This window comes from Sylvia atricapilla, chromosome 1 (genome assembly GCF_009819655.1).
Source record: "Sylvia atricapilla isolate bSylAtr1 chromosome 1, bSylAtr1.pri, whole genome shotgun sequence".
NCBI lineage: Eukaryota > Metazoa > Chordata > Aves > Passeriformes > Sylviidae > Sylvia > Sylvia atricapilla.
In genome coordinates, this window is record NC_089140.1 from 78,788,660 (window position 1) to 78,815,229 (window position 26,570).

The 26,570-nt window shown below is 38.6% G+C and overlaps 1 protein-coding gene across 1 annotated transcript in view; it reads right to left on the minus strand.

Moving 5' to 3' along the window:
* Positions 1-26,570, minus strand: part of TRIO (trio Rho guanine nucleotide exchange factor) — a 243,989-nt gene that overhangs the window by 82,987 nt on the left and 134,432 nt on the right. The window contains exons 16-29 of the mRNA XM_066326466.1: positions 22,738-22,857; positions 21,170-21,361; positions 20,627-20,776; positions 19,021-19,135; positions 14,296-14,411; positions 10,941-11,063; positions 8,003-8,197; positions 7,776-7,891; positions 7,170-7,236; positions 6,278-6,387; positions 5,132-5,201; positions 4,587-4,676; positions 2,620-2,712; positions 361-472 (exon numbers count right to left, since the gene is read on the minus strand). Coding sequence (XP_066182563.1) covers positions 361-472; positions 2,620-2,712; positions 4,587-4,676; positions 5,132-5,201; positions 6,278-6,387; positions 7,170-7,236; positions 7,776-7,891; positions 8,003-8,197; positions 10,941-11,063; positions 14,296-14,411; positions 19,021-19,135; positions 20,627-20,776; positions 21,170-21,361; positions 22,738-22,857 — 1,669 coding nt within the window. The remainder of the gene's footprint in view (positions 1-360; positions 473-2,619; positions 2,713-4,586; positions 4,677-5,131; positions 5,202-6,277; positions 6,388-7,169; positions 7,237-7,775; positions 7,892-8,002; positions 8,198-10,940; positions 11,064-14,295; positions 14,412-19,020; positions 19,136-20,626; positions 20,777-21,169; positions 21,362-22,737; positions 22,858-26,570) is intronic.

Below are 26,570 nucleotides of genomic sequence, written 5' to 3' on the forward strand. Positions count from 1 at the left end.
CCAATAATACACTTATGTGCCTCGTATAAAGAAGCAAAGGATACTGGTTGGAGAACACAGCCAAAGCCAGCAGAGCCAACCAGTCACGTATTACATTTGGGGTGAGCAGTGGACTACCTCATTAGCCTACATGTTTTTCAAATCTGCAGTGATACAACTACAGATCAAGGTGAAAGAACACCTAAAAAATTAATAAAACTGTATGAGCTGTCTGTAACAATTAATTTTCCTGAATAAATTTGCATCCTATATAGCCCAGCCAAAATGGTAGAAAAATAAAAACCCAGAGAAAAGAACGTGTTCACAAAACAAAGTTTATCTGCAGCACATAATGAATTGGAAAGGCAGCTTGAATCCTACCTTCCAGCATGCTGAGGTGCATGGCATCATTGGCTCGCTTTGGCACACTAAGCATCACCTCCAGGCCATCCTTAATCTCACCTTTACCTTCTTCGCAGCACGTGAGCAGCTCCTGCAAAAGACAAGCAGACAAAATGACTCTATCACTTAATTCTACGCTAATGTGACAGACAACCAAAGAGTAGTTCTAACAAACCAAAAATCATTTTTGACACATAATGTATTTTTTAACTTCTTACTCTGCGTACTTTGTTCCTATCATGATCAGTTCTTCAAAGAGCAGCCCAAGCTATCAGTTAACCACTTCTAATTTAAACAGGTTTATCTGCTTAATAAGAAATCTTTATAACTTAGGTTAAAAAAAGCTTTTTTTGATAAGCACAGACAATTATCAGATGCTGCACTACATAGAGGCCCAGAACAATGCAGCTGCCAAGTCACGAAGATGGGGGAAAGCAGGACAGCACAAAAGGACCCCTCCTGCCTCCAGTCAGTCATTGCTCCACTGTACCAAACACCTGCTCTGTACAACTCCTCATAAAGAGAATATACACTGTTTTATTCTAAATATTCCATGAATGACTAATCCGTGTTCACAGAGTTAAAAACAATCTACAGACAAAACTTTTCAATATCAAGAAGCATTAAGCAATGGACAGAAGTTAGAGAACTGAACATGCTGAAGTACTGTAGTAGAATTTAGGGCATACAGTTCTCTGCCCATTCAACATCCCACAGATTTAACAGAACAGCGCCTGAGCTGATATTCAAATTTCCTCACAGCTTTTAAGTATTTGAACAGTATCAAGATAAAATGTAGGTTACGTAACCAAAAGAGCATATTATGTTCCTTCTGTTATTCAAAAGGCCCACTTAATTCATTCCCTCAGGTTAAATTCCTTTTCCCCTTTTTAAAGGGAAATCCATGTGACGACTACTGTTATGATCATTACATTATTTTTTTCAACTGACAATACCACCATCACAGCAAAACACTACATGATCACATCTAAATTTTGCATGACAACTCCACAGAACAGTGAGAGTAACTAAGTATCTTTCAGAGACACAGAAAAGGACCAGCTTCATACCATTTGGAAAAATAAGCTACCATGCTATACATCTCTCTCCTATTACAGAAAAAAAAAATTTAAAAAAAAGAAAGACAACCCAGAAAACCAGCAACCACCAAACAAATCCATTTTACCACATAGCAAAGATTTCTGGCTCTGCAAACACTGATGAAACCAATTCATCTCACCACTTCCAAAAATTAGCAGGTTAAAGCATATTAATATTAAAAATAGTAATAGTTGGACTTAATACCTCAAAATTTCTGAAACAGCACAGCCCAGAGTATTTCTGTAATTATAACCTAGCAAAGCTGCAACTCCTTGCAAGTGGAAAACAGACAATAAAACTTCAGTCAAAAATGACAGATTTGTTTCCACCCAATATGACCTGAAATAGCCTCTAATGTTTTTCAGAAATTTCAAAGGCAATCACACATGGCTGTTTTCAAGTAAAAAAGGGAGACAGAGATCAGTTACAGTGCTTTTGTAGGCTGCTGCAGCAAAACAAGCATTGCCACCTAGCAGAGACCCAGCACAGGCCAAGAACACTGCTGCTCACTTGAGAAGACATCTGTCCACTGAGTAAAAGCTCTAACAGGGTTCCAGAAGCTGTGCGTATTTTAACAGACACTATTTACTTAACATTTCCAGGCAACATTACAAATAATAACTCTTTGTGCAACAGCTTTACAGGTACAGTCACTATGTGTAAATATTTACCCATACACACACATATTTTTACGCCTTATTTATGACATATTTGTATGTCTTCTAGATATTTTACATTACAGTTTTACATAAAAATAAATATATTATTATCTATTTTACAGTATTTAATACCATCAGCTTAACTAATGGCTTGCCAAAATTTGGTGTAGAAATCATTAAAAAAGTGGTTTTATAGTCATCTAGCCATGAATTACTTTTTCACTCTGGAAATGCAAATTATATTTTCTAAGTAAACATCAGTAGACAGGTATCTTTTTGTGGTTTACAGAAATCTGGACAAAAAGTTGCTTGTTTATGCCTTCTTTCCTTTTCACTTGAAATTTTGCAGCAGTATTTGCAGCTGCCCAGGATGCTGGAGTCTCAGAGAGCAGAGTAGAACAACCCTCCTGATTTTAGCAAGAACTTTGCTTTCTTATGATCAGCAGAATCAGATGAGGAACCCTGAATTAATACTGACCTTTAAAAGAAGCTGGTATTTTGTTATCCTTTGGACAGGTTTGATAAGGTAAGAGGAGATAGAGTTGGCCAGTCCATGTCGTTGTTGTATCTCCTACATGGAAAAAGCAAACATTTGAGGACTGTGACCACCAATATTCAGATACAAACTGTTTTGAGGGATATGAAATAATATAGATCAACAATAAATTCTATTTTAGCAGAAAAAAAAAAAAAAAAAAAAGTCCTCCAAAAACCAGGATAACCAGCTATTCCAGGCACAATGAATCATTATGCTGTGCATCTGCCTGCTTGGTATAAACAGAAGATGATTACCTCCGAGAGTACCTGTGAAACTTTTTGACAAACCTAAATACAAAGAGCAACAATTAGGGGCATAGAATGTGCGGGAACATCTTTTTTTAAAACATTAAGATCTGTACTTCTTTTGCTACTTGCAAGAGAGGAAAATCCCACACACTTCAGTGCTCCTAGGTCAGGAACAGGAGTACTGGGATGCTGAGGTCGAAGTTTCTCAGCATCCTGTGCTATTTCGTTGCCAAAAGTCACAGATGGCCTCATCCCCACCAGAGGGAGCACTGAGTAACAGTTTCTGACTGAAGGAAAGAGGTTACCAAGCACTTGAAAAGAAAACAGCCACTTAGAAATAAAAAAAAAAAATTACCTCCACGAAAATAAAGGTAGAAAACAGAATGATCTGATAGCTAAATAGGACGATTACAGATTTCAGGTACTGACTGGGGCTGAACTCTACTCATAAGGTCTGCCATTTATCATAGCACTGGACCTATTTTAACCAAGCAATTGCAAACTGCAAGTTATGCCCCACAGCTGTGTGCCACCTAACCCTGGTTACAGTGAATGGGACACAAATGATATTTTCACATGGACCAATGGTGTCATCAGTGGAAGCACTCAAGTTCTCTGTGCACAGAATTAAGTCTTCACACTTCTAATATACTTTGGGCAGATTAGGGGATGAAGAGCTCTGGATATAATGGTAAAAAAAATGATCAAAGGATGTGGTGGCAAGGATTTGTTTCTAATACTTTTATCAGAGCCTTGTGTTATTTTTCAAAATGGTATTTACTAAATTTTTCTTGAGATTTTTTTTGGTCATTTCTACCTGACTTTCTGTAACTTACCTGCTCTTCTTCAAACTCTGAAAACTTAATGGAGGCTTCACAGAACGGCTTTGCCTTACAATGTTTAGAAATCCCATTTCCTCAGTGACTAGAGTTCTGAGATTAACCCCAAGGGCTTCAGGGATTTCCTCTACTTCCCCCTACTTGTACAAACAATTCCAAAAAAACCTGTGGTGTCATTACACAGCTAGTGGCTCAGCTGGGGAAAAAAAATGGAAAAAGAGACCACTCTAATTGAATCATTTGTTAATACACATCCAACCAAAACTCATTCACCATGGCCAAAATTCCTCCCTAAAACCTCTAACACATCTACATTTTTTGCCACTTTTTTATGCAGAATATTACATGTGTAGACCATGGAACTGAATAAGGAGGTTCAGCCCTTCTGAATAATAGTAGTGAACCACTACATGCACTTACAGTTTAAAAGTGCTCCAAAAATCTAACGAAGATTTCTATCTCTATTACATATAATGCAAACTAAGCACATCAAAATTTGCTAAGATTTGCAGGATGTGCTTGTGTGAGCTGAAGATTCATGTCTTGGTTGTTGGTTGCCATAACCTGCTTCCAGCTCTGAACCGCTCTGATATGCGACAGCGACTTTTCACATCTGATCTGACAGCTCTGTAACCCCAACTGAGCATGAAGCTAACCACATGAGGCACAGGATTGATTTTCTTAAGCTGACAGCTTAATAAATTGGAGCGTTATTAACAGGAAACTTACATTTTCTTAACCAATTAGGCACTCAGCAGAACCACAAATGCATGAGTTAAACAACCAAGGTGTGCTTTTAAGATGGACATGATGTACTTACATCAAAGTATGCTCCTGCATGTTCTAATATCAGCTGAGTGGAATCTGGCTTATTTTTACAGTAGGTAACATACATCTGGAATTTGTCTGCCTGCAGAACAAAAATGCAAATTTACAAAGGTTATCCGAGAGCATCATTCCTGTCTCAAAGTTTTTAAACCATTATCAGAGAGCTTATCTTCCCTATCAAGAAACTGAGCTGTACAGAACTATATTTCCACTCAAACTGGCAGCACAAAAATAGACATCAGGCAAGTAAGACTGAAAACGACAGCAATGCATATAAAAATAGGTTATTCAAAGCCAAGACAAACCAAATCTGCACGCTGGTTTAGGCAACTTGCAGACACTTCAAGAGCAGCTAAGGACTGGCATCTGACAGGAGTGCCCTAATTGCTGTTTTTCTCAGTTAAAGATATAGACGTTTTACTTAAATTTGAAGGAAGAGGTACTTTTACAAATCAAAAAGGGATCTGAGAGCAAGAATTCATCCCGTCATGCCCCCATCCCCCCTTCTATCCCTAAATATAAGTCTGACTTCATTACCCAAGTAACAAAGCAATGTCCAACATCTTCTGGTAACTGTTCATATTTTTCCAACTCCTTGAGAAATATACTGTGGGCAGAAAAGAAACAAGTAGTATAAGGCATATGAAGCATGTTTATTACAGCAACTTGTTTGGATCTATTGTCTGTGAACAAAGTCCATTAGAAAACTTTCTCTAATACCAAATGTTTGAGTTATGGAAATAAAGATAACTGGAATAGATAAAAATGTGTAATAAAAGTACTAATATCAAATATAATTCAATAAAAATTCTGAAGAGAAGATCAGAAATTGAACCAGCAGACACGCAGTTATAACATAAGGATATGCAAAATTTTAATAATTGCTGTTGTCTCTCTCTCTATCAAGATGGTTTCCTAATGTTTTTAGTTTCAAGAAAGGCCTTCATCTCAATTTAAAAAAAACCCCAAACCTTACTTTTTGCATACTCAAGTTCTCAAGTTAACAGAAAGCATACAAAGAACTGTAAAATTTGGGTCTGGAATACACTAGATGTATTTTATTACTTCAAAGAATCATAACCCGATACAAACGTGTACACAATCAGGAAATAACAAAGAAGGAAGATTCAGAGTAAGACTTCTGTACAAAGCTCCCCCTAGGCACCACTCCATTCAGAAGAAATGGACTGGACAAGTCTCATTTTTGCTCTCTACTCATGTAAATGAATTGATGCTGGAGCATCTCCACAGAAGCCAAGAGCAGCCAAGAAGAGCTGGGAGCCGTACTCTTTCTCACGAACAGCTGCTACTTGGATATCAGGAATGAGGGTTCTGAAAGAATGACAGAGCCTTAATGCTTGGGCTATGTTTGTATTTTATTGAGTTCAGTGGTTTCCATCTCTTTAGAAAAACTAATAAATTTACAACAGAATTTTGGTGTATCCAAAAAATTTCTTAAATGTTGAAAGATGCCTGAGACTGAAAAATACAATTTCTAATTGTGTACCTACCTACCTCTCTGCAAAAAACAACAGCTGAAATAATTTAGCAATGCAAGAGGGAAATATTCCAATTTTTTAATGGGAAAGCATTTATTGATATAGACAATATTTTCATTAGGAAATCCCTCAGGTCATCATTTGGATTTAGCAGTAGTATGGAAATGGAAGATAAGTTACTCACTTATTGTGGAACTCATAAATTTCCTGCATGTTTCCAAAGATAATGTGTTCTTTGTTTACAATACCAGGTGGGATCTCCTCAACTCCACTTGTCATTTCCCATAGATATGTCTGCCCAAAAAAAAAAAAAAAGGTGTGTGAAAAGTGATGATAAACTCCCAACAGACACAGCCAGGTTTCTGTAAGTATGCATTCTTCGAGAGAAATTAGGTAAAGATCACACAGCAGCATCATCTCCAATTGTGACAGTGCCTGTTGTGTCAAATATACCTTGTGATTTTGACAGTGAAATACAAGTTCTAAAACTGACAATTTAACATAGTCCCTGAGACTTCATCATTTAAAATGCATAGTGTTCTTGACAACCTCTAATGCTTCAGGATATTCCTTATCAAGGTCATGTCTGCAGTCTAGAAGTTCATGTTTTGTGCAACAGCTACCACTGAACCTTAGTTGCTCCAGCATAACAATTACTGGGCACTTTTCCATGGAATCTCACTGAATTTCTATTCAAAAAGTCAGCTACTAGCAGAACATGTGATACAGATAATAAGAGAATTAGCACAAGCTCTCCCCTATTGCTAGCAAAGCAAATAAAGTAAACCCCTCCTTTTTCCCTCCACTCTCTAAAACAAAACCCCCCACACACAATTATGAGTTGGGAAAGGAACAAATAGTGAAACTCAGTAATGACAAAAGCAAAACATATAGCGTCAATTTTGAAATGGCTGTTCTGAGATGCAATTTTAACTTTCTTCTTAACAGCAGTAAAATTACTTAATTTGGTCCTATGATTCCAAACCAATCATACTCAGCTGTTGAAACCAGAAAGAATACAGAAAGCAATGGATTGAATCCTGCCTCTAAAGATTAGTGAAAAAAACAAAACTCACATCCATGCATTCCCGGAGGTCTCTTACGTAAGCCTTTTCTGTCTGAATTAGCTCAGCCATAATGAACCTTAGGTGACAACAGAAAGAATAATCAGATCTCAGTCTGTTAGACCACTATGAATGCATAATAACCAGAATACATTATTCTGCTCATCAGCTTTTGCTTTTCCACTGCAGCAAGAAAAATCTGAGAACTGAAATGTGAAGAGGGACAACAGAGGAAGGAAACCTAAGAGGTAACATCCCTCCATTACTAACCAAGACAAAAAGAAATGGAGAAGGAGATATTTTTTTTTTCTCTAACACTTTTCACTGCTGCAGTCATTTAACTCTTGTCTTGCTTTCTCCCCTTGCACATTTATTTCACATTATTTCTATGAAGGAAAAAAGCATTTTAAAAGAAGTCTAACAGTTTTGAAAGTTTAGGATTCTATCATGCTAAAATTATCTGTGAGAACAAGCATGTGAATAAATGGAAATAGGAGATACTGAGTACTATCACTCTCTTTTTACCAATTATATTATTTCTAAGCTGCCAGACAAGCCATGCCAGTTGTTTCATTATCAGGACTGACTTATTGATTAAAAAATAAATAAATGTATTACTCTTTTCTGCGGGCAGACTTTCGTTTTTCTTCGTTAAGCTCATGAGCAGCATCGCGCAGTTTCACCTCTGACCCAGGGACACTGGCTGGGATTATATCCAGCTGCAAGCTTTTGCTCTTCATTAAAGAAAGGAAGAATTGATTAAGGAAGGAGACAGGAGAAAAAGGTAGCTTAATCAAATGCAAGTAAAGCTTGTTTGTCTGTCATCACACTCAAATTTCTCTTACCGATTTATTGGAATCAGAGGAAATACCCAGAGCTTTCTCTAAAGAGGTCCTGTATTTCTCCATGCGCAGGGAAAAGTCTCTGTACCTCTTATCCACTGCTGTGACACATTTTTTAATCTCTGTTGCATGAGCATGCCCTTTTTCACAAAAGCCATCAGCCAGCTGTATCAACAACTTCACCCTCTCTTTGGTTTGCTATGAAAACAGGAAAATATCGAACAGTTACAAGCTCTACCTGTCATGCAGGGGGTCCTTTTGCTAAACTGCAACTAAGTGTAATTAGAAAAGGAATTGAAGGAGCTACCTTCCTGCCCTCTCTTCCCAGAACTCCTTTAAACAGATAACTTTTACTTAATAAAAACAGCACAAGACTAATGTAGGTTTCATTGGACTTCATTATTACATGACTAGAAGCAGACTGCTTATGTTTCTTTGAAAAATGTGCTTCATATCTAACCCAGAGATTAAATTCTGCTAGGCAAGCCTTTCAACATGGGTACTCTTGCATCAATACAAAGGCATTTTGATGCCAAAGAGAGTAAGTACTTTGTTCATTACCACTGAAGCTCTGGTACTGGACCTGGCCCACAGTCTCAAGAATCTACCTCCTTTAGACACCACTGAAATGCTGAAATGGAAATAAGTCTTGTCATATACTTTACTCTTTAACGGATTAAGACTACATTCTTTAATTTTTCTCTATAATATGCTTTGTTGGCACAGAGTTGTTTGAGAGCAGTGAAATGAACAAGTAGTTACTGCCAAATCTGTAAGCGCTTCTCCCAAATAACAAGCTGCCTAAGACCATGCACTTTCTTTCATGTAAACCATAAATCATCCACAATGGATGAGTTTATACATCCACCTCTCTGTCATGAGTGAAGTGTACTGTGAGGGCCCTTGCTGGCAGAGAGTTAAGCAAAATAGTCAATAAAAACTTGACTCTTACATTTTTGAAAAAATCAAGTTTGTCCTCTTTTAATTCTTTTTGTTCCCTAATGGTCCTTCACCCACGTATTTCTTTTCAGTATGGATTTAGCAAGGGCTAACATATCCTCCCAACAGGTAGCAAAATGCCAAGGGAGTGATAAAAACAACTTCCTTTGAAAAGGGGCACCGACGTCATCTGCAGGCTGACAGAGGAAATAAGGAAGAGCAGTGGTGCTCTGCATACTGGAAGGGATCCAGCAAATCAAAGCCTGGAGCAAAGCTCAGACAGAAGAAAATCCAGGTTTGAACATCAAAAGTAATCTCTGTTCTTTCTGGATTTTCTTTTCTCCCTTGCCACATGTCCCCTGACCAACTCCATCTCAAAGCTCTGAGGTAGTCCCTCAGACAAATAAACCCTCGCTTACTTTCCTGGGCTCTAATATTTCTCTCTGAAGGTTAGAGAGCCAGAGGGAGAAAAAGGTGACAGTTTGAACAGGTGGCAAAACAAAACAGAGAGACAGACAAGGCTACAAACTCGGGTACTTCAGTCATGCTCTGGCTGTTGGTCTTTCACACGTGAAAACTGGTAAGCCTCAGGAGTGACATCCGCATTTCTGTAAAGGCCTCCAGAGATGCAGACTTACACTGTACTGCTTGACTCAAAAAGGTTTACAGCAGAATCACAGAATACTTAAATAAAATAAGTTACCTAACAAATAAAGCTTTATTTTTTGTACTATCTTCTAAATAATAATAGGCTGAATAATAATACAGCTTGTTGTATATTATATTCTAAATGAACATTCAGTAATTCACAATCACGAAGATATGAAAGTGGAAATCAAAGGCCCTGAAAGGTTTATAGGTATTGAAAACATTTTTAAGCTACCTCACTACAATTTTGTCATGAGAAATCAACAGCACATAGGGCTCATGGAGCTCCAGTAACAATGAATATCTGCTGGTTATCCTCTGGTTTATTCTATTCTCAGCAGAAATAGGACAGAAAGCCACTGTAAGTAAACAGATCTTGATGGACACCTCCTTGGGGGATTTTCTGGGCAGGGGGAATTCAGTTGTTTTATTTTGTTCCAAATCTTATATAAATCAACTTACATTCAACTTGTTTATCAACAATCTGGACGAAGGAATAGAACGCACCCTTAGCAAGTTTGTTGATGATAGAAATTGGGGGAACCAGCTGTGCTGCCTCAGTGGGACCTTGACAGGCTGGGGAGTTGGGCAGAGGAATCTAATGAAGTTCAACTAGGGCAAAGGCAGGGTCCTGCAACTTAGGGGGAATAACCCCAAGTACCAGCACAGGTTGTTGGCTGATCTGCTAGTAACAGCTCTGTGGAGAAGGAGCTGTGAGCCTTGGTGGATGAGCATGAGCCCTCGTAGCCAGGAGGGCCAGTGGTATCCTGGAAAAGTGCGGCCAGAAGGTTGAGGGAGGTAATCCTGACTCTCGGCTTGACCCTAATGAGGCCACATCTGGAGTATTGTGTTCAATTCTTGTTCCCGTAGTTCAGGAAAGAAAAGGAGCTAATGGAGAGGGTCGAGCTGAGCAACACAAAGATGGTTTGGGAGCATCTATCTAATGAGGAGAGAGCTGGGCTCGTTTGGTCTGGAGAAGGGAAGAGTGAGAGGGGATCTCACCAAAATATAAAGTATCTCAAAAGCAGCTTTCAGGAGGATGGTGCCAGACTCTTCAGTGATGCCCACTGACAGGACATGGACTAATGGCCATGAACTAAAAACACAAGAAGCTCCATCTCAACATGAGGAAGATCTGCTTTACATTGAGGATGGCAGAGCACTGAATAGGCTGCCCAGGGATGCCATGGAGTCTCCTCCTGTGAAGACATTCAAAACCACCCCCCTGGGTGGTTACATTCCTGTGTAACCTGCTCTTGGAGACTCTGCCTTGGCATGGTTATTGGACTATCTGATCTCCAAAGGTTCCTTCCAATTCTACATATTTTGTGATAATTTTTTAGATTTATTTTACCTTTGCTGTGATCTGAAATTCTTCATGTTCTTTTAACAACTCTTGAGTGTGCTGGATACTGGAACCAGTGGAAGTATGTGTGGATAAATAAAATTCTCCATTGTCATGAATCCATTCTAGAGCCTAAATAAAGCATTAATGAAATCAGAGAAAAAACAATATATTTTTGGCAATAGAAACCATCTGTAATCAGTATTTCACACACACAGTTTTGTCACAGGTGAATTTTACTCTATGTCACTTGTAGCAATCATCTAATACCTCTACAATATCAAATAGTTCATAATTCTGAAATAATTCACTTAGTCTATGAAGCAATGTTAAAAGAATTAAAAATAATGTATGAATTCAAACACTTCAGGGAAGTCCACTACCGCAGGGCCACAGCAGTCCACTATTGAAGGATTCTAACTAATTCTGTTCACAGTTTTGGAAGTATACTCCCTAGCTGAGGAAAAGGAAAAAAAAATCACTTTCTTGGTGCCCCATGGGACAGTTGCACTCAGAAATACACATGTTCCAACTCGCAAAAATGTACACTAGACCACCAAGTGTGTAGGCTAAACTTTCCAAGCATGTAAGATTTAACTATCACTTCACTCTTTTGCTGACATGTATTCCAGTCTCACAAAGTGTGGTCTGTGCTCCTAGAAATTAGCTCTGCAGCAGAGAAGGATCAGTGAGATGTCTCAGTCAAACCAATTCATGTATCTGTAAGTAGGAAAAAAATCAGAACAAAAAACTGCAAACTAAGATTGTTTCCCTTCCACATCCTGACACTTTACTTGCTCACTATTATGAAAAACGATGATCCATGTAATTATCTATGCTTCACCCACATTACCTGCTGCCCTTTTAAGCATAATTAAGTGGTTGTGAGGAATCTCTGGCTCCTGGAAAAAGCAAGGGTTGTCTCCAACTGCTGCACAACAGCGAAAATCTAACTGACAACTGTTCTGCAGCTCTCAATACAGCCTCCCTACAGCAGCAGGCAGATAGACAGGAGCTTAGAAACTTCTCATTTCTGACAAAGCCAATAGCAGATGTTCAAAGAGTTTTATACTTGCTTGCTTAGAACCACCTTTTTTCTAAATGCGTATTTTCTAAATGCGTATCTTCTGTATCTTCAGTAAATACACGGAACACTAGACAAAAATTTAACAGCTCAAAAGAAAAAGTAGTAGATTGCTGGTGCGTCCTCACCCTTCCCTTTAAAGAGTAAATTGAAATTATGAGTGTTATCTATCCATACTAGCAAGAACAGGAAAAGATTTATCTTGGTGGACAGTAGATATGTATGTTTCACACACATAACCTTACACTAAATCAGAAAATGCACTGTCTGTATTGTAATTCCACCTATGATTTAAGCTCTTTACAGCTGTGATTAAACAATGTTGATTCCCTAATTTCCACTTCAAGTGCTTTTCCTTCTTGGTGCAAAACCTGAAGTGAGTAGGAAGCCTTCAAATGTGAATGCCAGGAGACCATTTTCTTAGTCCCATACCAGTGCAGGTACAAGCCTGACGAGATAGGTCTATACTTCTAAAAATTGCCGATTGAAACAAACCAACAACTCTTGGACTTCTGTCAAAAAAGCAGCATTTCAACCAACCACCTCTGTGACACGCGTTGTCATTCTAATGTCAATCTTTGCAAGTGAAGAGTGACATGGACAGGCACAGCATGCTACCACTGATTTTACCAACAACATTTAATACTTCGCACTTTTAACTTTTTAACCTCTGCATTTTTTAGTGGGTTTACTACACAATGCTGGAATGAATGACAAACAAAAAGCTGCCCCTCCCCAAATCACAGAATGGTTTGGGTTGGAACAGAACTTAAAAGATCATGTAGCTCCAATCCCCCTGCCATGAGAGTGAAATGTTGTCTTTTCATAACCTGCTGGCAGCTCTCTAGAATCACAGTATGACAGAAAGTCAGGCTTGATCTTAATTCCTACAGTTTAAATCAGCTTTCATTTCAGCTGAAGTATTACTACAAGAACCAGAGAAATAAGTTTAGGGATCAGGTAAGCCCTTAACTCTGAAAGGATTTGAGAATCTAGCTTTGTCCTTGCAAACTACTATGGTATCTCTTCCATCACAAGGGCATCAGGTTCTGAAAGCACATCCAAAAAGACATCTAAATGAAGAGAGCAATATTTCCATTTTTTTGGCTAATCACTGTCCCATATATGGTTTGCTTTGCTTTGCTTTTTGATGACTGAACTGGTGATTGCTGGAAAATGGGATTTACAATGAAAATGCTGACAGATCTTTATCTCCAGTGTTTGACTGCTAGTTAGCAATCTCTATACAAAACAAGTAGATCATGTGCTTGTCAGAGGTTTAAATTAAGGTTATTCAAAAATGGAGTGGGGAGGTGAGGGTGGGGGAGCAGGGCTGGGATGGTGGTGTTGTTTTAAAGAAGTATCATACTGCAAATTCACTCCAAGATATCCTTGCATTAAGTCTTTGTGAAAGTATGACTTGAGAATTCTTTCAAGAGACCAAACCAGATCGACAGTATTTAAACTTATATCTAAATTAGATGTCATAAAGAAATAAAAAACTAGGCTTTTGAGGCCTTTAAAGAGGATCTGACTATATTTTACACCACAGGTATTGTGTCCTTTTCCACAGAACAGGAAGAGATAGCTTCTTTTCTTTGTCTTATAACCAGTTAAAAAAAAAAGTAAAGAACCATCACAGGTTAATCTACTTACCACTTCTGCCTTGAACCTCTACTTATTTTTAAGGCATGTGTTTTGATTAGTAAAGTTACTAATTAAATTAAGTGAATTACTTAATAGTTCTTTCCAGAGTGATAAACTCAACAAAATACCAAGAGGTGGATCTATCATGCAGGAAACCATGAAACCAAATACACAAAGAACTGAAAAACCAAAGTAATTCAGTTATTATTGTTTAATGAGTTATCCAACTTGTCAGATTTCTAGAACTGCCAATCAACTTAATTAGATATTTTTCCTCCAACATCTGAGAAAAATGCTGCTGCCTGTAATTTCCCCAGACAAATTAGGTGTGTGTGTAAAAGTTAACAAGCATAACAATTTGTCAAACATAAGCTTGCAGAAATTAGATTTGCCTGTGCCAGATGAAGCTGGCAGAAGCAAAACATCACCTTTAAGTTACAACAGTTACACTGACACACCGAGTTTAGTTTTTCTGTATTAAAGGGAAGGCAAAGAATTCAATTTGCTACTTTTATGCTTCTGATGTTTTAGCCATTTGAAATATTGAAGTCAATGATAAATTTGTTACTGTGAGAAGGCAGAGCATGTCAACCCTGGAGCATAGCCAAGAGGATTTTCATATGAAACCCTCACCTGTTTGGCACTTCTTTCAAACACCACATACTGTTGGCATTGATCAAGACGTCTTTTACGCATGGTCCAATAATGCAGCACACGGTTCTCCCTCTGGAAGAGTTCATTCAAGATATCTGAAGAAATGAAAACAGAGCTTATGACAGCCAAATTAAAAATATCACACTAAAATTAGGGGAATAAAGTACTTTACATTGTAGAATTTATTATACACTTACTCTTTCTGTTAGTCTTTGCTTTCTTCCTGATATTAATGAAACACAGAGTGTTTCTTTTTCATTACTTATGGAAGGGCTGATTAAAGAAACTAGAGATGCAATTACAACTTACTACTGACACCTTTTTTCCTCTCAAATATTTTTCACAAGGGGACTGCATTGAAAATGTAGGCTGATAAAGACAGCACTTGATGGGGTTTCGTCAGAAAGAATGAGCATGCACAAGCAATCACAACATGCTTAATACATTACATTAATTAAAGCAAAAAAGGGAATTTTTATATATAAAGTATTTTAACGATTTAATATAGATGAACAAATGCACAACCTCAGGTCACCATAATATCAAATGCAGCATAAGCAGACATTATATGTACAGAAACCCAAGTAATAAAAATAGGCAATAACTAAGTCTGTAATTTGCTATTGGAAAAAATCAAACTCAACAATATATAATTGAGTAAGCTGACTTGTTAAATATGAATGTTCACTGAACCTTGACAGAACTTCCAGGTATTCAAATAATTAACTCCAGTTTGTTATCCCTGAGTATCAGAAAACTCACATCCAAATCCCACATGTCCAACCTTTTAAATACTTCCTAGCAAAGACCTTGTGCTTTCAATATACAGAACACCTTATGTGAACTCTGCTTCTTTAATGCTTATGGTTTTTCGATCAAACAAAGAAATTCCAGCAGTTTCCTGTGAAGCTCACTTTACCCACTGCTGCTTCCAGAGCAGCAGCCCTACTCAACTTTGTAGCTACTGCAAACCCAGAGGGCAAGCTGAGCACAGGGGAATGGGGACACTAAGTGTCTTTACCAGTGACTGTGTTGGAATTGCATAGAGCCAAAAGAGAGGTCCAGCAGAAGAAGAGACCACAGAAAAGGCTTATTCTTTATACCAACAGTTTACTTGCTTTTCTACTTATACCCAGAGCTGGCTATTTTTCATAATGAGGAGTGGAGGCTATCAGGTGCTAGGTGTCTTAAGGTCTCTGCATTCTGCTCTCCCACTGTGCAGGCCCGCCATGCTTTACATCCCAAAAGTTAACAACTCCAAGAAACAGTTTGACAGAGAAGCTCAAATAACAGGAAGCTTGAGAGGAAATGTATCTTTGTCTACCTTATCAGAGTCTGGGACCAAACACAACTTGTCACGGCCTCCCTGAGGATTATGAAACCTGTCTGCATCACTGCCAACATCCTTCTCCTTACAAGCACTATATTCCCACTTGCCACAGGGTGCTGAGATCACCCAGAATTTGCTCTTGGTTGGAATGTGGTCACTGTGGCCAAAGTTTTATTTTTTGCTGGTCAGGCTCCCCTCAAATATGCCTAAGCTGATCTGTCCCTCAGCCAAGCTATGAGCTGATCTGCTGTGAGCCTCCCCTGCTTTCTCGGTTTTATTTCTGCCTTATGTCACCTCCAAAACACTTGCTCAGAGTATATGCCAGATTTTAGGAGGCAGGGAGGTGGAGTGGGTGGGACGCAATTATCATTATACAATTCAACACACCCAACTGGACACACCATATAAAAAGAGACATCTTGATAGTGACGCAAGCAAAGTGGTTCTGACAAAGAGCAAGCGAGGTGAATTTAGCAAATTGGAACAGCATTTGTTCTGTCAGGACATGATACAGATGGCAAGGCAGTGAGAGATATTTGGCTGGGCACTGTTAGTGTTAGTGCCATTAATTTCTTGGACTGACAAACAGGGGAAAAAATATTCTACAATCAACTCTAAGGAAGTTATAGAACATCAGTATTTAATACTAGGTTTGGAAAAGCATCTCTGTATCTCAAGCCACCTGAACTACAGTCCCTGTTGTCGTCATTTACTTTGATTCCAACATTTGTTAGGATTGTTCCCTAAACTTTCAGCTTCTTCTCCAGGCTCAAAGAGCTCTCAGCTGTCTCTGTGCATCCTGGTCTCTTCTATCAACCCACCTAAAAATATAAGCACCATTAGACAAGTTCCTGAACCACGCTCAGTCGCAGCCTGTACAGCAGACAGGTGACACAGATGCACACAGACTTAGCAGCCAAAACAAAGATGAAGATGCTCTCATTTCTGAGCTTACAGAATTGTCACCAACTCAACCCACCCACCACAGCACAGTTTTAGACCACAATTCCTTCCTAAATGAGACAAAATTAAGGTACCTTTAACTGCGTATCAAAGAAATTATTCATGTCGGTATGCAGGGACATAAAGACACCTCTCAGAGTTTAATATCACTGTAATTCCTGTTCCCCATGAAGCATGTGCTTAGCTAAACTTTGCCTAGATTAAGACATTACTTTTCCAGATAACTTAATCTGCATCTGGGAATAAGGATCAAGTATGCCACTGAATGAGGTTTTTGAAAAATGTTCAGCAGTTCTGCAGAAACTCAAGGGTTACTCAAATTTTTAAGACATTAATTTATAAACTATATACTGATTGCAATCTGCCAGTTTCAAGCATACATCTGAGTTGTAATGCTCTGTTAGAACATATGTAACCTCTCTTTCACTAAAATAAACACTCAATTTTTTTTCTCGATTTAGAAAAGAGGTGAAAGGAGATTTTTTTTTGAACAAGAAGAACAAAGTGAACTTTTAAATAATTTGGTCAGCTACCACCATACCACGGAGACCTAACAGGAATGAGTCTCCACTAGTTCTGTCTTAACCCACGCTTAAGTCTCAGAAGCATACATTACATGGCTTATGGGGGGAAAAATATTAGAGCAGCAGCCTATTTTTTCTATTGGGGATTTTTGCTGGGTTTTCGTTGCTTTTTAAACATGTATCACTCATCCAGAATTTTAAATGTACGCAGAACATGCATAACACTATGTTTCTGGCATGTAATTATTATTCCTCAGGAATAATAATAGTCCTTTCTATTGTTTCCTCATAAGAGCACACTTATCTTTCTCAGAATGACTGTTCCTATACTGATTTCATAACAGATTTCTAAAAAATTTTGTCTAATACTCAGTAAGTGAGGTAGCTACAACTTCCTGCTTGCTTCTGCTCTGTTTTCTTTGTCTCTTACTGAAAGAAGACCTAAGTGATAAATGTCACTTTCAGTTAGTGATACTGCTGGCATTTGTGTTGAGATTTTATTTTGTACAGTTCTATGAATGTTGGGGACAGAGGAAAAAACATCCTTTGTCGTAGCTCTGAACACTTAGAGTTTCAACTGCCACAGTCCAATTATTTCCTTAAGAGTGAAAATATGGCAAATATCCTCTTCTCTTTCTAAACAAAGAAGTTCAATAGAGGAGCATCTTCAACTTGAGTATCGTCAGACTTTGACTTGAGTACTGTCAGGAAATTTACTGAGTAAATTTAACACAAACTGTTTTCCCCTCTCAGTTAAAGTGAAGCAGTGAACATGTCCTTTTCTAATAGATTCATCAAGTAAATTAGAGTGGAAGTGACCTCTGGAGGCCATTTGCTTCAATCTCCTCTTCAAAGCAGGACTAACTTCAGAGATTTTCTGAGGCTTGTTCAACTCAGTTTTAAAAATTCTTAGGGGTACCTGTAACACTCTCTCATTCAGAATTTTCCTTGCTGCAACTTTTTCTCTGGACTTAGTGCCATGTTCCTCTTGAGTCTGGCTATATCATATGCATAACTCCCCTTTGGGGGTAGGTGTAAATAGCATTTAATTAGAAATTAAGACTTCTCTGGTTTTGGGACTGTAGCATAGCCAGAGCGTTAAGTCACAGCTTCAAAATGCACAGAGAGAATATAACGGGCAATTAAATTATTAAAATGCAATATTTACTTCTGAATCTCTCTGATCTCTGTTCTGCTACCACATCCATCAGTTATGCATACCTATTAATTTTCGCACTTTTGTCCCTCAAAGCCCTACAGGTCTCTCTCTCTCTCCATCTCCCTAGAGTGCTTATTACACCTAAAAGCTGTACTACATATTGTTAATCTTAGCAAATGCCAAGCCTCATGTAGTAGCCCTTTCCAGCTTCACCTCAGCTACATGTCTACACATCCAGTTAAAACACAATGTAAGTTAACCCATGCTTCATGATGTTCCTCAACACTGATTCAAACTCTCTGAGGAGCTCAAGAGCATCATACAGGAAATAATCTCATATCACTCTGGCATGCCCAGGGAACTTGCAGAATGTATGACACCAATACACCGAATATGCTTACACTGATCAGCTTCCATTTGGCTGCAGACCAGATATTATCTTGTGGAAGCTTACTACCCCACTGTCTCAATAAAAGCTGCACATTTGAGTTTCAGATAGAAAGAAGATTAAGTGTAAGTAACAGATAAAATAATTCCAAGCAACTTCATTTGAGTGTAAGAGAGTTTGAAGACTGTCAGCTCCTTCAAAGTGTGCAAGCAATTTGTTCCCTGTTAAGCCTGACAGAACTCTTTCCACTTGGGCAGGCTTCACTACCCCATCACCACACATACCACAGCACATGATGATCACATTCTTGTGAGAAGAGAGACAACAAGAATTCCCTTACTTTTCACTTGTTGTTCAGGTGCTTTGATATGTGTCACCATCCCTGGCATGTTGACACTGTTCCTGTGCAGGTATTTCAGGAAGACATCAGCATTCCTCCGAGCCAGTGTGCAGGCCTGTGCAGAGAGTCAGGGGTACAACTTTACTTGAAGATGTACAAATACACATGCAGAATAGATTAAAGATCTTCCAAACCCCCTTTTTGTACATTTGTCACCCTCTTCAGTTTTGGAAAGCATTGCATGTCAAATCTTTCTATAAGTAAGTCAAGCCAACCCAACTATTAAAACGGATTTTATGCCAAATAGCAGTTACACCTTACCTGGCAGAGAAAAAAATAAAAGCAAATAAAAACTCCAAATAAAATGCTGTTTCTTTTTTTCTGAAGAACCTGAAAAGCGATTACTTGCTCTAGAGCTTTCAGCATGACTCAAAGCTCACAGAGAAGTTTGTTTAGTGTATGTGCCATGTGCCACCTGAAGTTGCTTACTGTGAAAACAGTGCACATGCTTATGTACCCATCTGCATATTCCAAAACATCCATTAGTACTTTGAACCAAAAGTGAATGCTTTGCTGAAGTGAAACCAAAAGTGCTAAAATAGTAATACCTGCTCTTAAAATATTAAGGCAAGGCCTTGAGAGCTTTCAGTCCTTGCCACTATATTGCAAGCACTCAGCACAGCTGTCATCTTCATCTTACCATACATCAAATAGTACATAAGGGCTGGCTGCCTCTTTTTTAACATGCAAAATATGGAATGCTGCTTTAAAAAAATAGATAAAGGTAGAATGGTTTGATACATCAAGAAAGACACTAAGTCATTTCTCATACCATTTTAAAACAAATATTAGTAATTCATGCCAGCTGCAGAAGGATCTATTAGGCTGTATACTTTGAGTTCTGTTAATTCGTTTTTGAGTGTTGCAATCTGCGTAATGAGAACAAAAAGGTTTTTAACAGATTTTTTTAATTCTCTTAGTAGTCTTTTATGGTGATGCTAGAAAATGTCTTTGATAACTGTTAGTTACACTCCTCTGCAAGCACATGCTACACTATGATCAATAGTTCACTATGATCAATAACCTTCTTTACTAGGACATTAGTTGGAACAAAAATCTTTCATTTATCTGAAGACTATTACACAAAACCCAACTACTCCCAGATGCTTGTCTAGCAATTTCCTCCTTCCATACTCCTCTGTAGTCCCAGTACATCTGAGAGCTGCTCTGATGCATGGGCACCAATGGCACTGTGTGACTTTCCCTTCTCTTCCAAAGCAGCAACCTCTAAGCATTCTTTAGAGTGACAGTTGCTCAAAGCAGGGACTTCCAATTCCTCTTCAGTCACACTGGGAGATCTGACATCTACTGAAGTTCAACAGGAAATGTATTTATAAAACTGGCTACAGTTTTATGCACTTGGCAGTATTCTCTTAGTCACTGTCAGAAGCAGTTAACACGCCACTTCCCACATCTCTGCAGCTGGGGACGTACCTGCAGTTTGGAACGGGCACTGCTGCTTTCCACAGCCACGTCAGCACTGTAAGAGCTGCTTGCCTGCACACTTCCCAAGACACAGGAGACCACAAAAAGTCCCCAACCTTACCTTTAGAAATGCTTCCTTCTGCTCCAGGTGTTTGCTTATCATGGGAGTAACGTGATCTGTTTCAGAATTGGGACCCAGTTTGTCTGCTCCCCCACACCAGTCTTCTTCTCGCTTATATTCTTGCTCCAGGCTTTCCAGCACACTGCACACCTTTCAGGAAAAAGGAGACCAATTCAGTAGGGCAGTACCCCCTAGCTTCTGACATGTTTTGACCTAAGGCAACAGACTTTGGCTGTAGGTTTGCAAGCACTGACCTGCTTATGTGGATTTGCTCAGATGCTGTCCCTAAAATTGTTCAGCTTTCTCTGCCTCTGTGACTGCATAGTTCTGCCTACCTCCCCCCACCCCCCCCACTCCCCCCAACTTTTCTGAGGACAAGCAGATTAAGCTGATTTTTCTCTGACTTCTCCACAAAAAACAGAACTAGCCATCAAATGAGTCAATATAACCAAACCTCACCAACCATTTTTTCAAGTAATGCTGGTTTATGCCACACTGAGGAATTAAGCAAGGCAGACCACATATCATGTAGCATTTCTGTACCTGTTCAGAAGTTTTATAGAAGGCAACAGAAGCATTCACTAGCTTGAGACGGTCCTCCATCTTCAGCATCAGCTGCTGCCAGTGGGAAGCGACCTTCTCTGCACACTCCCGGATCATATCCATGTCGTAGTGATTAGCCTGCAGCATTGCCTCTGCCTTCTGCTGAACCTGCAGGGCACTTTGATGTGTTTTCTGACAAGAGGTGAGAAGTCAGGAGTTCAGTGGAGCACTTCCGTTCATTTACTTGGAGACCTCAGAGGCTCAAATTTCCACTGTGTCAATGACACGTCTACAGATGCACAAACACCCACCAACTGAACGTGACTGTCTGATACTAGTTACTGTATGACTTCTCTATTCATATACAAAGGAAACAGATCCTGTGGAGATTTATCATCAAATCAACAATAAATAGCAGCTCTTGACAAATAGTAACTGTCTAGCATTAAGCCACATGTGACATGTCTATGCTGCATTACACGTTGTTGTAGTTATGAATTTCAGTTTGATGTTCTTCCCCTTCACAGTGAGAAAAAAGAAGATGACAAAAATGTATCTTATTTTGGCAATCTTTACAGCTTTAACTTTAGTCTTTTGCACATCAGTAGTGAGCAAAGAAAGGTGCAGGTGTGCAGGTCCATAAAAAAGACAACTGTCAATTGACTGCAAGCAAATTTTTAACTGTATTTCTCTGTGCAGAGAAATACTTGCCTGAAACCAAGTAGTATAAAAATATTAAGGAGTTAAATACTACTAAGTATTATTATATCAGAGTAAGAATGGCTTAGGAAACATAGATTTTTAATCTTCCTCATAATTTATTCTTAAATCGACAAACACCTTGGGTCTCATGATTTTTATACTTGAGAGTTATCAAACCTCTCAAAATGAGGGTGCATACTGTAATTAAAAAAAAATAAAATCAAGAAAGGGGAAACATAAAACTCTACCAAACAGGAAGCAAACATTTCCTTACAGTTAGTGTAAGGCAAAGTACTTCTGAAAATAGTCGACCCAAACAATCATAATATTGCTAATATTAACACTAAGTTCCTCAGTAGTGCATGTAAATGCATAATACTGCACTTCAATTAATCCTAAGAACCCTGCCTATTTTTTTTTTTGCAGCAATATGACTGATCTGATAAGTTTAGCTTGAAGCCATGGCAGGGGGCTAACAAACCAGCAAATACAAGTTTCAGTAAAACCTATTCTCAAATAAAAACAGAACCATTAAAGGATGATCTCAGAAAAACTGCTGCTTCCAGGCCCATCTATTCTTAATTTTTTTACATTTAGCATTCTAGGAAAGGAATAACAAACGAAAACACTATTTTCAGCAAAATTGCTGTGAATAGCTATCACTTCACAAAGATGCAAAAAGACACCTGGAACTGTAGCTTCAAAAAAAATAAAAATAAACCCCACTTTTTCAGTAAGTGTTTTCGTCTCTTTGCTATGAGTTCAATAGTTTTTCCTGAACTGAAAATACTGTAGCATGAATCCAAGAGTGCTATTTACAGAGAACTGTAAACACAAGGCTATGGTCACTGAAATGGTGCTGTTACCTCTATTGCATGTTGGAACTGCTCATGCTCCCTCTGTAACTGCTCTGCCTCCTGCAAAGAGCTAGCAGTGATAAGCCCAGCATTTAACATTGATTCTCCATTTCGGATCCAGCCCAAAACCTGTAACAAAAGAGAAGACCATGAAATACACAATTTTACTGCCAACCAGCAAAAAGGCACCACTGTAGGGGCAACACCATTTAGTGTTACATTAGCACTGCAATAGATAGGTAAATAATTTGTTAATTACATCCTACAGTAAATTGTATATTAAGTAAGCACAGTGAATGACATTGACCACAATTTCACTGAGCTAACAACTCACAGCTTGAAGTCAACTACTACATGCTTGTGGTTTCAGTTCATACTCTGAAAAATGTTGTGCTTCTGAATAGTTTCTGTCACCTGAAGAGCTGGAACAAGTTACAAGCAATAGTTGCCTAAAAAGCCAGTGTCAGTAATGCAAATATACAGCTTAGTAAAAAGTATGCACATAATTCTGAGTAGTAATGTTGAGGAAAATGTGATCATTGAGTGACCTTCTAACTGCTTAAAGATTTTCATTTTTCAGAATGTGCCTTCTTTGATGTGTCCAGTGAAACTGGAAGAATCCATGGTTGGGCAGATGCCTCATGGAGGCCATGTTATACACTCCTCATCAGCAGCAGGAACACACAACTTTTTAGATCCTTCTCAAAAGAAAGAAGAAAAAAAGGACATTTTCTCCCTCTCTGCATTAGCTTTGTTTTCCCCTCTCCTCTCTCCATCAGGGACATTATCTGAGTCCCTCCTTTAGGCTCGTCTTGTTGACCACAGTCTCTTCAATCTCTCCCATGTGAAGCCAGTCACCCTATTTTTCTAGACCATTGCTCTTTTATGAGCTCTCTCCAATTGACAACCATGACTGGTCATAATTTTTCAAATATTGAGTAAAACAGGACATAAATTCAGATTATTCACTGTCATCTGTACAACTCTCTTCTATGGAACTGTTGCCTAGCCAGTAATTATCCCTGTATTTATTCTGCTGATTATTCTTTCCAGTACATCATGTGCTCTATTTTTCACTATTAAAACTCATATCCTTCCTAAAGCACAATGCTCCCATACATCAAGATAATTCCAAACTGTAATCCAGCATCTTCTGAGGAACTCAAACCCTTTTTCCAGCTTCTTCTGCTTTTAACTTCAAATTTATTAGCATAATTTCTAATATGTAGATTTTCTGACTGAGAATATGAACTAGCAGTATCCAAATACATACAAATACAATTCTTTTTTCCTTTTAAAAATCTGTTTTCCAATCCATTGTGCCCTTTAAAAACTTTTGTTATTTAGTATGTTTATTCAGCAAGTTATCATTCTTGGTAATGTGGTGTCATATGACATTCTCATAGTAAGTTAGGGCCAGACAGACTGAGCTACACCACTTAAAAAGCTTTGATACTGCTTTTCCACTCCTCCCAGAAGAGCTGTTATCTTGTGAGAAGAAAAAAGGGGGGGTTATCAATGGATAGCTACTATTAATTGTGTTCTCCTTTTGTCACTGTTCAAGTTTAATGATCTACTTGTTTCAATATTTTTCGTGGGGACTGTGTTACACTTGCTGACCTATAATCCTCCCTTAGCTAGTCCTTTTCCACTTTTGAGAAGCAGATGTTGAGTTTCAGCCTCCAGAATCTCATCCAATCTCCTGATGTTTAGAAACAATAAGCACTAATGTCTATGACATTATTTCAGGCAGTTTTCTAGGTATTCCAGAGTGAATTTCTTTAGGCCCAGTTGATTTGAACTTCACCAGTTTTTTCTAACTTTTTTCCTACTAATGGATTTTAGACCTTTGACCACTGCTAATAAATATATTAATTACCAAATCAGTTAGCTCTTAACACTAAATATTCTCATCTAGTGATCCACACGACACTAAAAGCATTAATACACTAAGTAATCAGCATGATATGACAGCACTTGCAGACTTGAAACATGGGCAGAACCCAAGAAAATGATCTATTAAAACACAATTCCTCAAAAGCTGAAAGGCACATGTTGGTCTACATCCAAAGTACACTCCAACATGTCTGACAGCTTGAGGCAACAGAGGTCTACCCATCCTGACTCAACATTCTGTAATGACTTCACGTTCACCAAATCCTGTTTGCTAAATTTAGTGTAGTGGTTTGAGCATCTCCTAGAATCATCTACTCTTTTTCCTGCTGTGAGATAGGATGAGGAGAAAAGCAAAGCAGGCTCAAACTTAAAAGCTATAAAGATAGGTTTATTAACAAACACTAAAATAAAAAGATGAGAATCAAAATGAAACCTTGAAAACACTTCTCCTCCCCCACAACTATTTACTTTCCCACTGACAACATAAAGAGACAAAACCTATGATTTTCAGTCAGTTTCACCACTTTAAAATAGTTTTTCATCAGTTCTTACTGAGAGGAGCCTTTCTTAGAACTCCAAACATCCATTCCCTCAAATCTGCATCACAGCCTCACCCTCTGACTTACATTTACCCAGATTGTGACATTGTTGTATTATTAATGTATTTTTTGCCATTTCTGTCTTCACAATGAATAAGCTAACAAGTTGGGGTGTTTTTTCACCCTGATAGCATGTATTTGTATTCTCCTATACAAATTCTGGGAGTCTGTAGAAAAGAGTAAGCCTACAATGTAGAAGGGAGAGCATGCCAGATGTGTAACTGAGTGCACATTCTGGTCCTTTGGGGGGAAAGCACTAGCTCAGGTGCAGCCTTGCAAGCAAGGGGAAGATGGCTCCTACTTTGGAACAACCTCTCCTACTGCAAAGGTGACACCTGCAGATCACAGCCTGGGGGGCACATGAAAGAAGCTGGGAGTTCTTAAGTTGCTAAGGCACCTGGGGATTTTTAACGCTCAAAGGAGAAAGCATGGGTAAGGCTCAGGAGCAAGAAAAAGGGCAGCTTCTGAGGAAGTTTAGTTTAGAAACTAAACATGGACTATACATTGTCTGCAAAACACAGAGGCAAATGGGGTTTTTTAAATTCCTTTTTTTGTTTTTATTTTATCCTACAAAAATTCTTCTAGGTTCCTTCTCTACCTTAAAAAGTAGTTCTTCCAGGTATGGTGTAACAAAATACACCTTTTTTAGGGTTCTTATACATCCAGCCTTCTTCAGAGAATTTTAATGAATGAGAATGCTTAAACAGCACCAACTGAAAGCTCCTCGACTTGGCATTCCATTATTTACACCAGAGAGCAGTAGAACAGAACACACCATTCCAAACACAAAGACTTGCCCTCCTGCTTGGTGCAGGTCAGGGTGCAAGTGCACAAGCTGGTGAAACTCACAGGAGGAAATCTGCCAGCAGTACTCTCCCTTTCCCTCTGCTCTGACTCCAGGAAAAATATAAGCACTAGGAAATACGGAGCCTGTTCTCCTTCCAGGAGAGCTGCCTTCAGGGTTTGTTGGCATGTCTTTATGTTCCCACCACCTCCCTGAGTGGATCACAACCCCCATCTTTCCCCCTGCAGCCTTCAACAAGCTAGAAAAGCATCCCTAGAGCATCAGCAAAGGTGCGGAAAAGAGACAGAATTTGAGTTACTTGGGACACTTGAAAAGATCATATAGGTAGATCTGCAGATAAATGTTTGATTTAGGATTAGTTTCTTGGACAGATTTTTGACTGTAACTAAACATGATCACAAGACAACCTGCTTCAGTCTGCTATCTTAGCTATGTTTTCATATCCATATGGCACTGCATGGAGTGCCAGGATACCCTTCCTGAGTAGTATTTTGGGATAGTCAGAGCTCAAGCATGAAGCTAAAAGATCTGCTAGTGAAAAC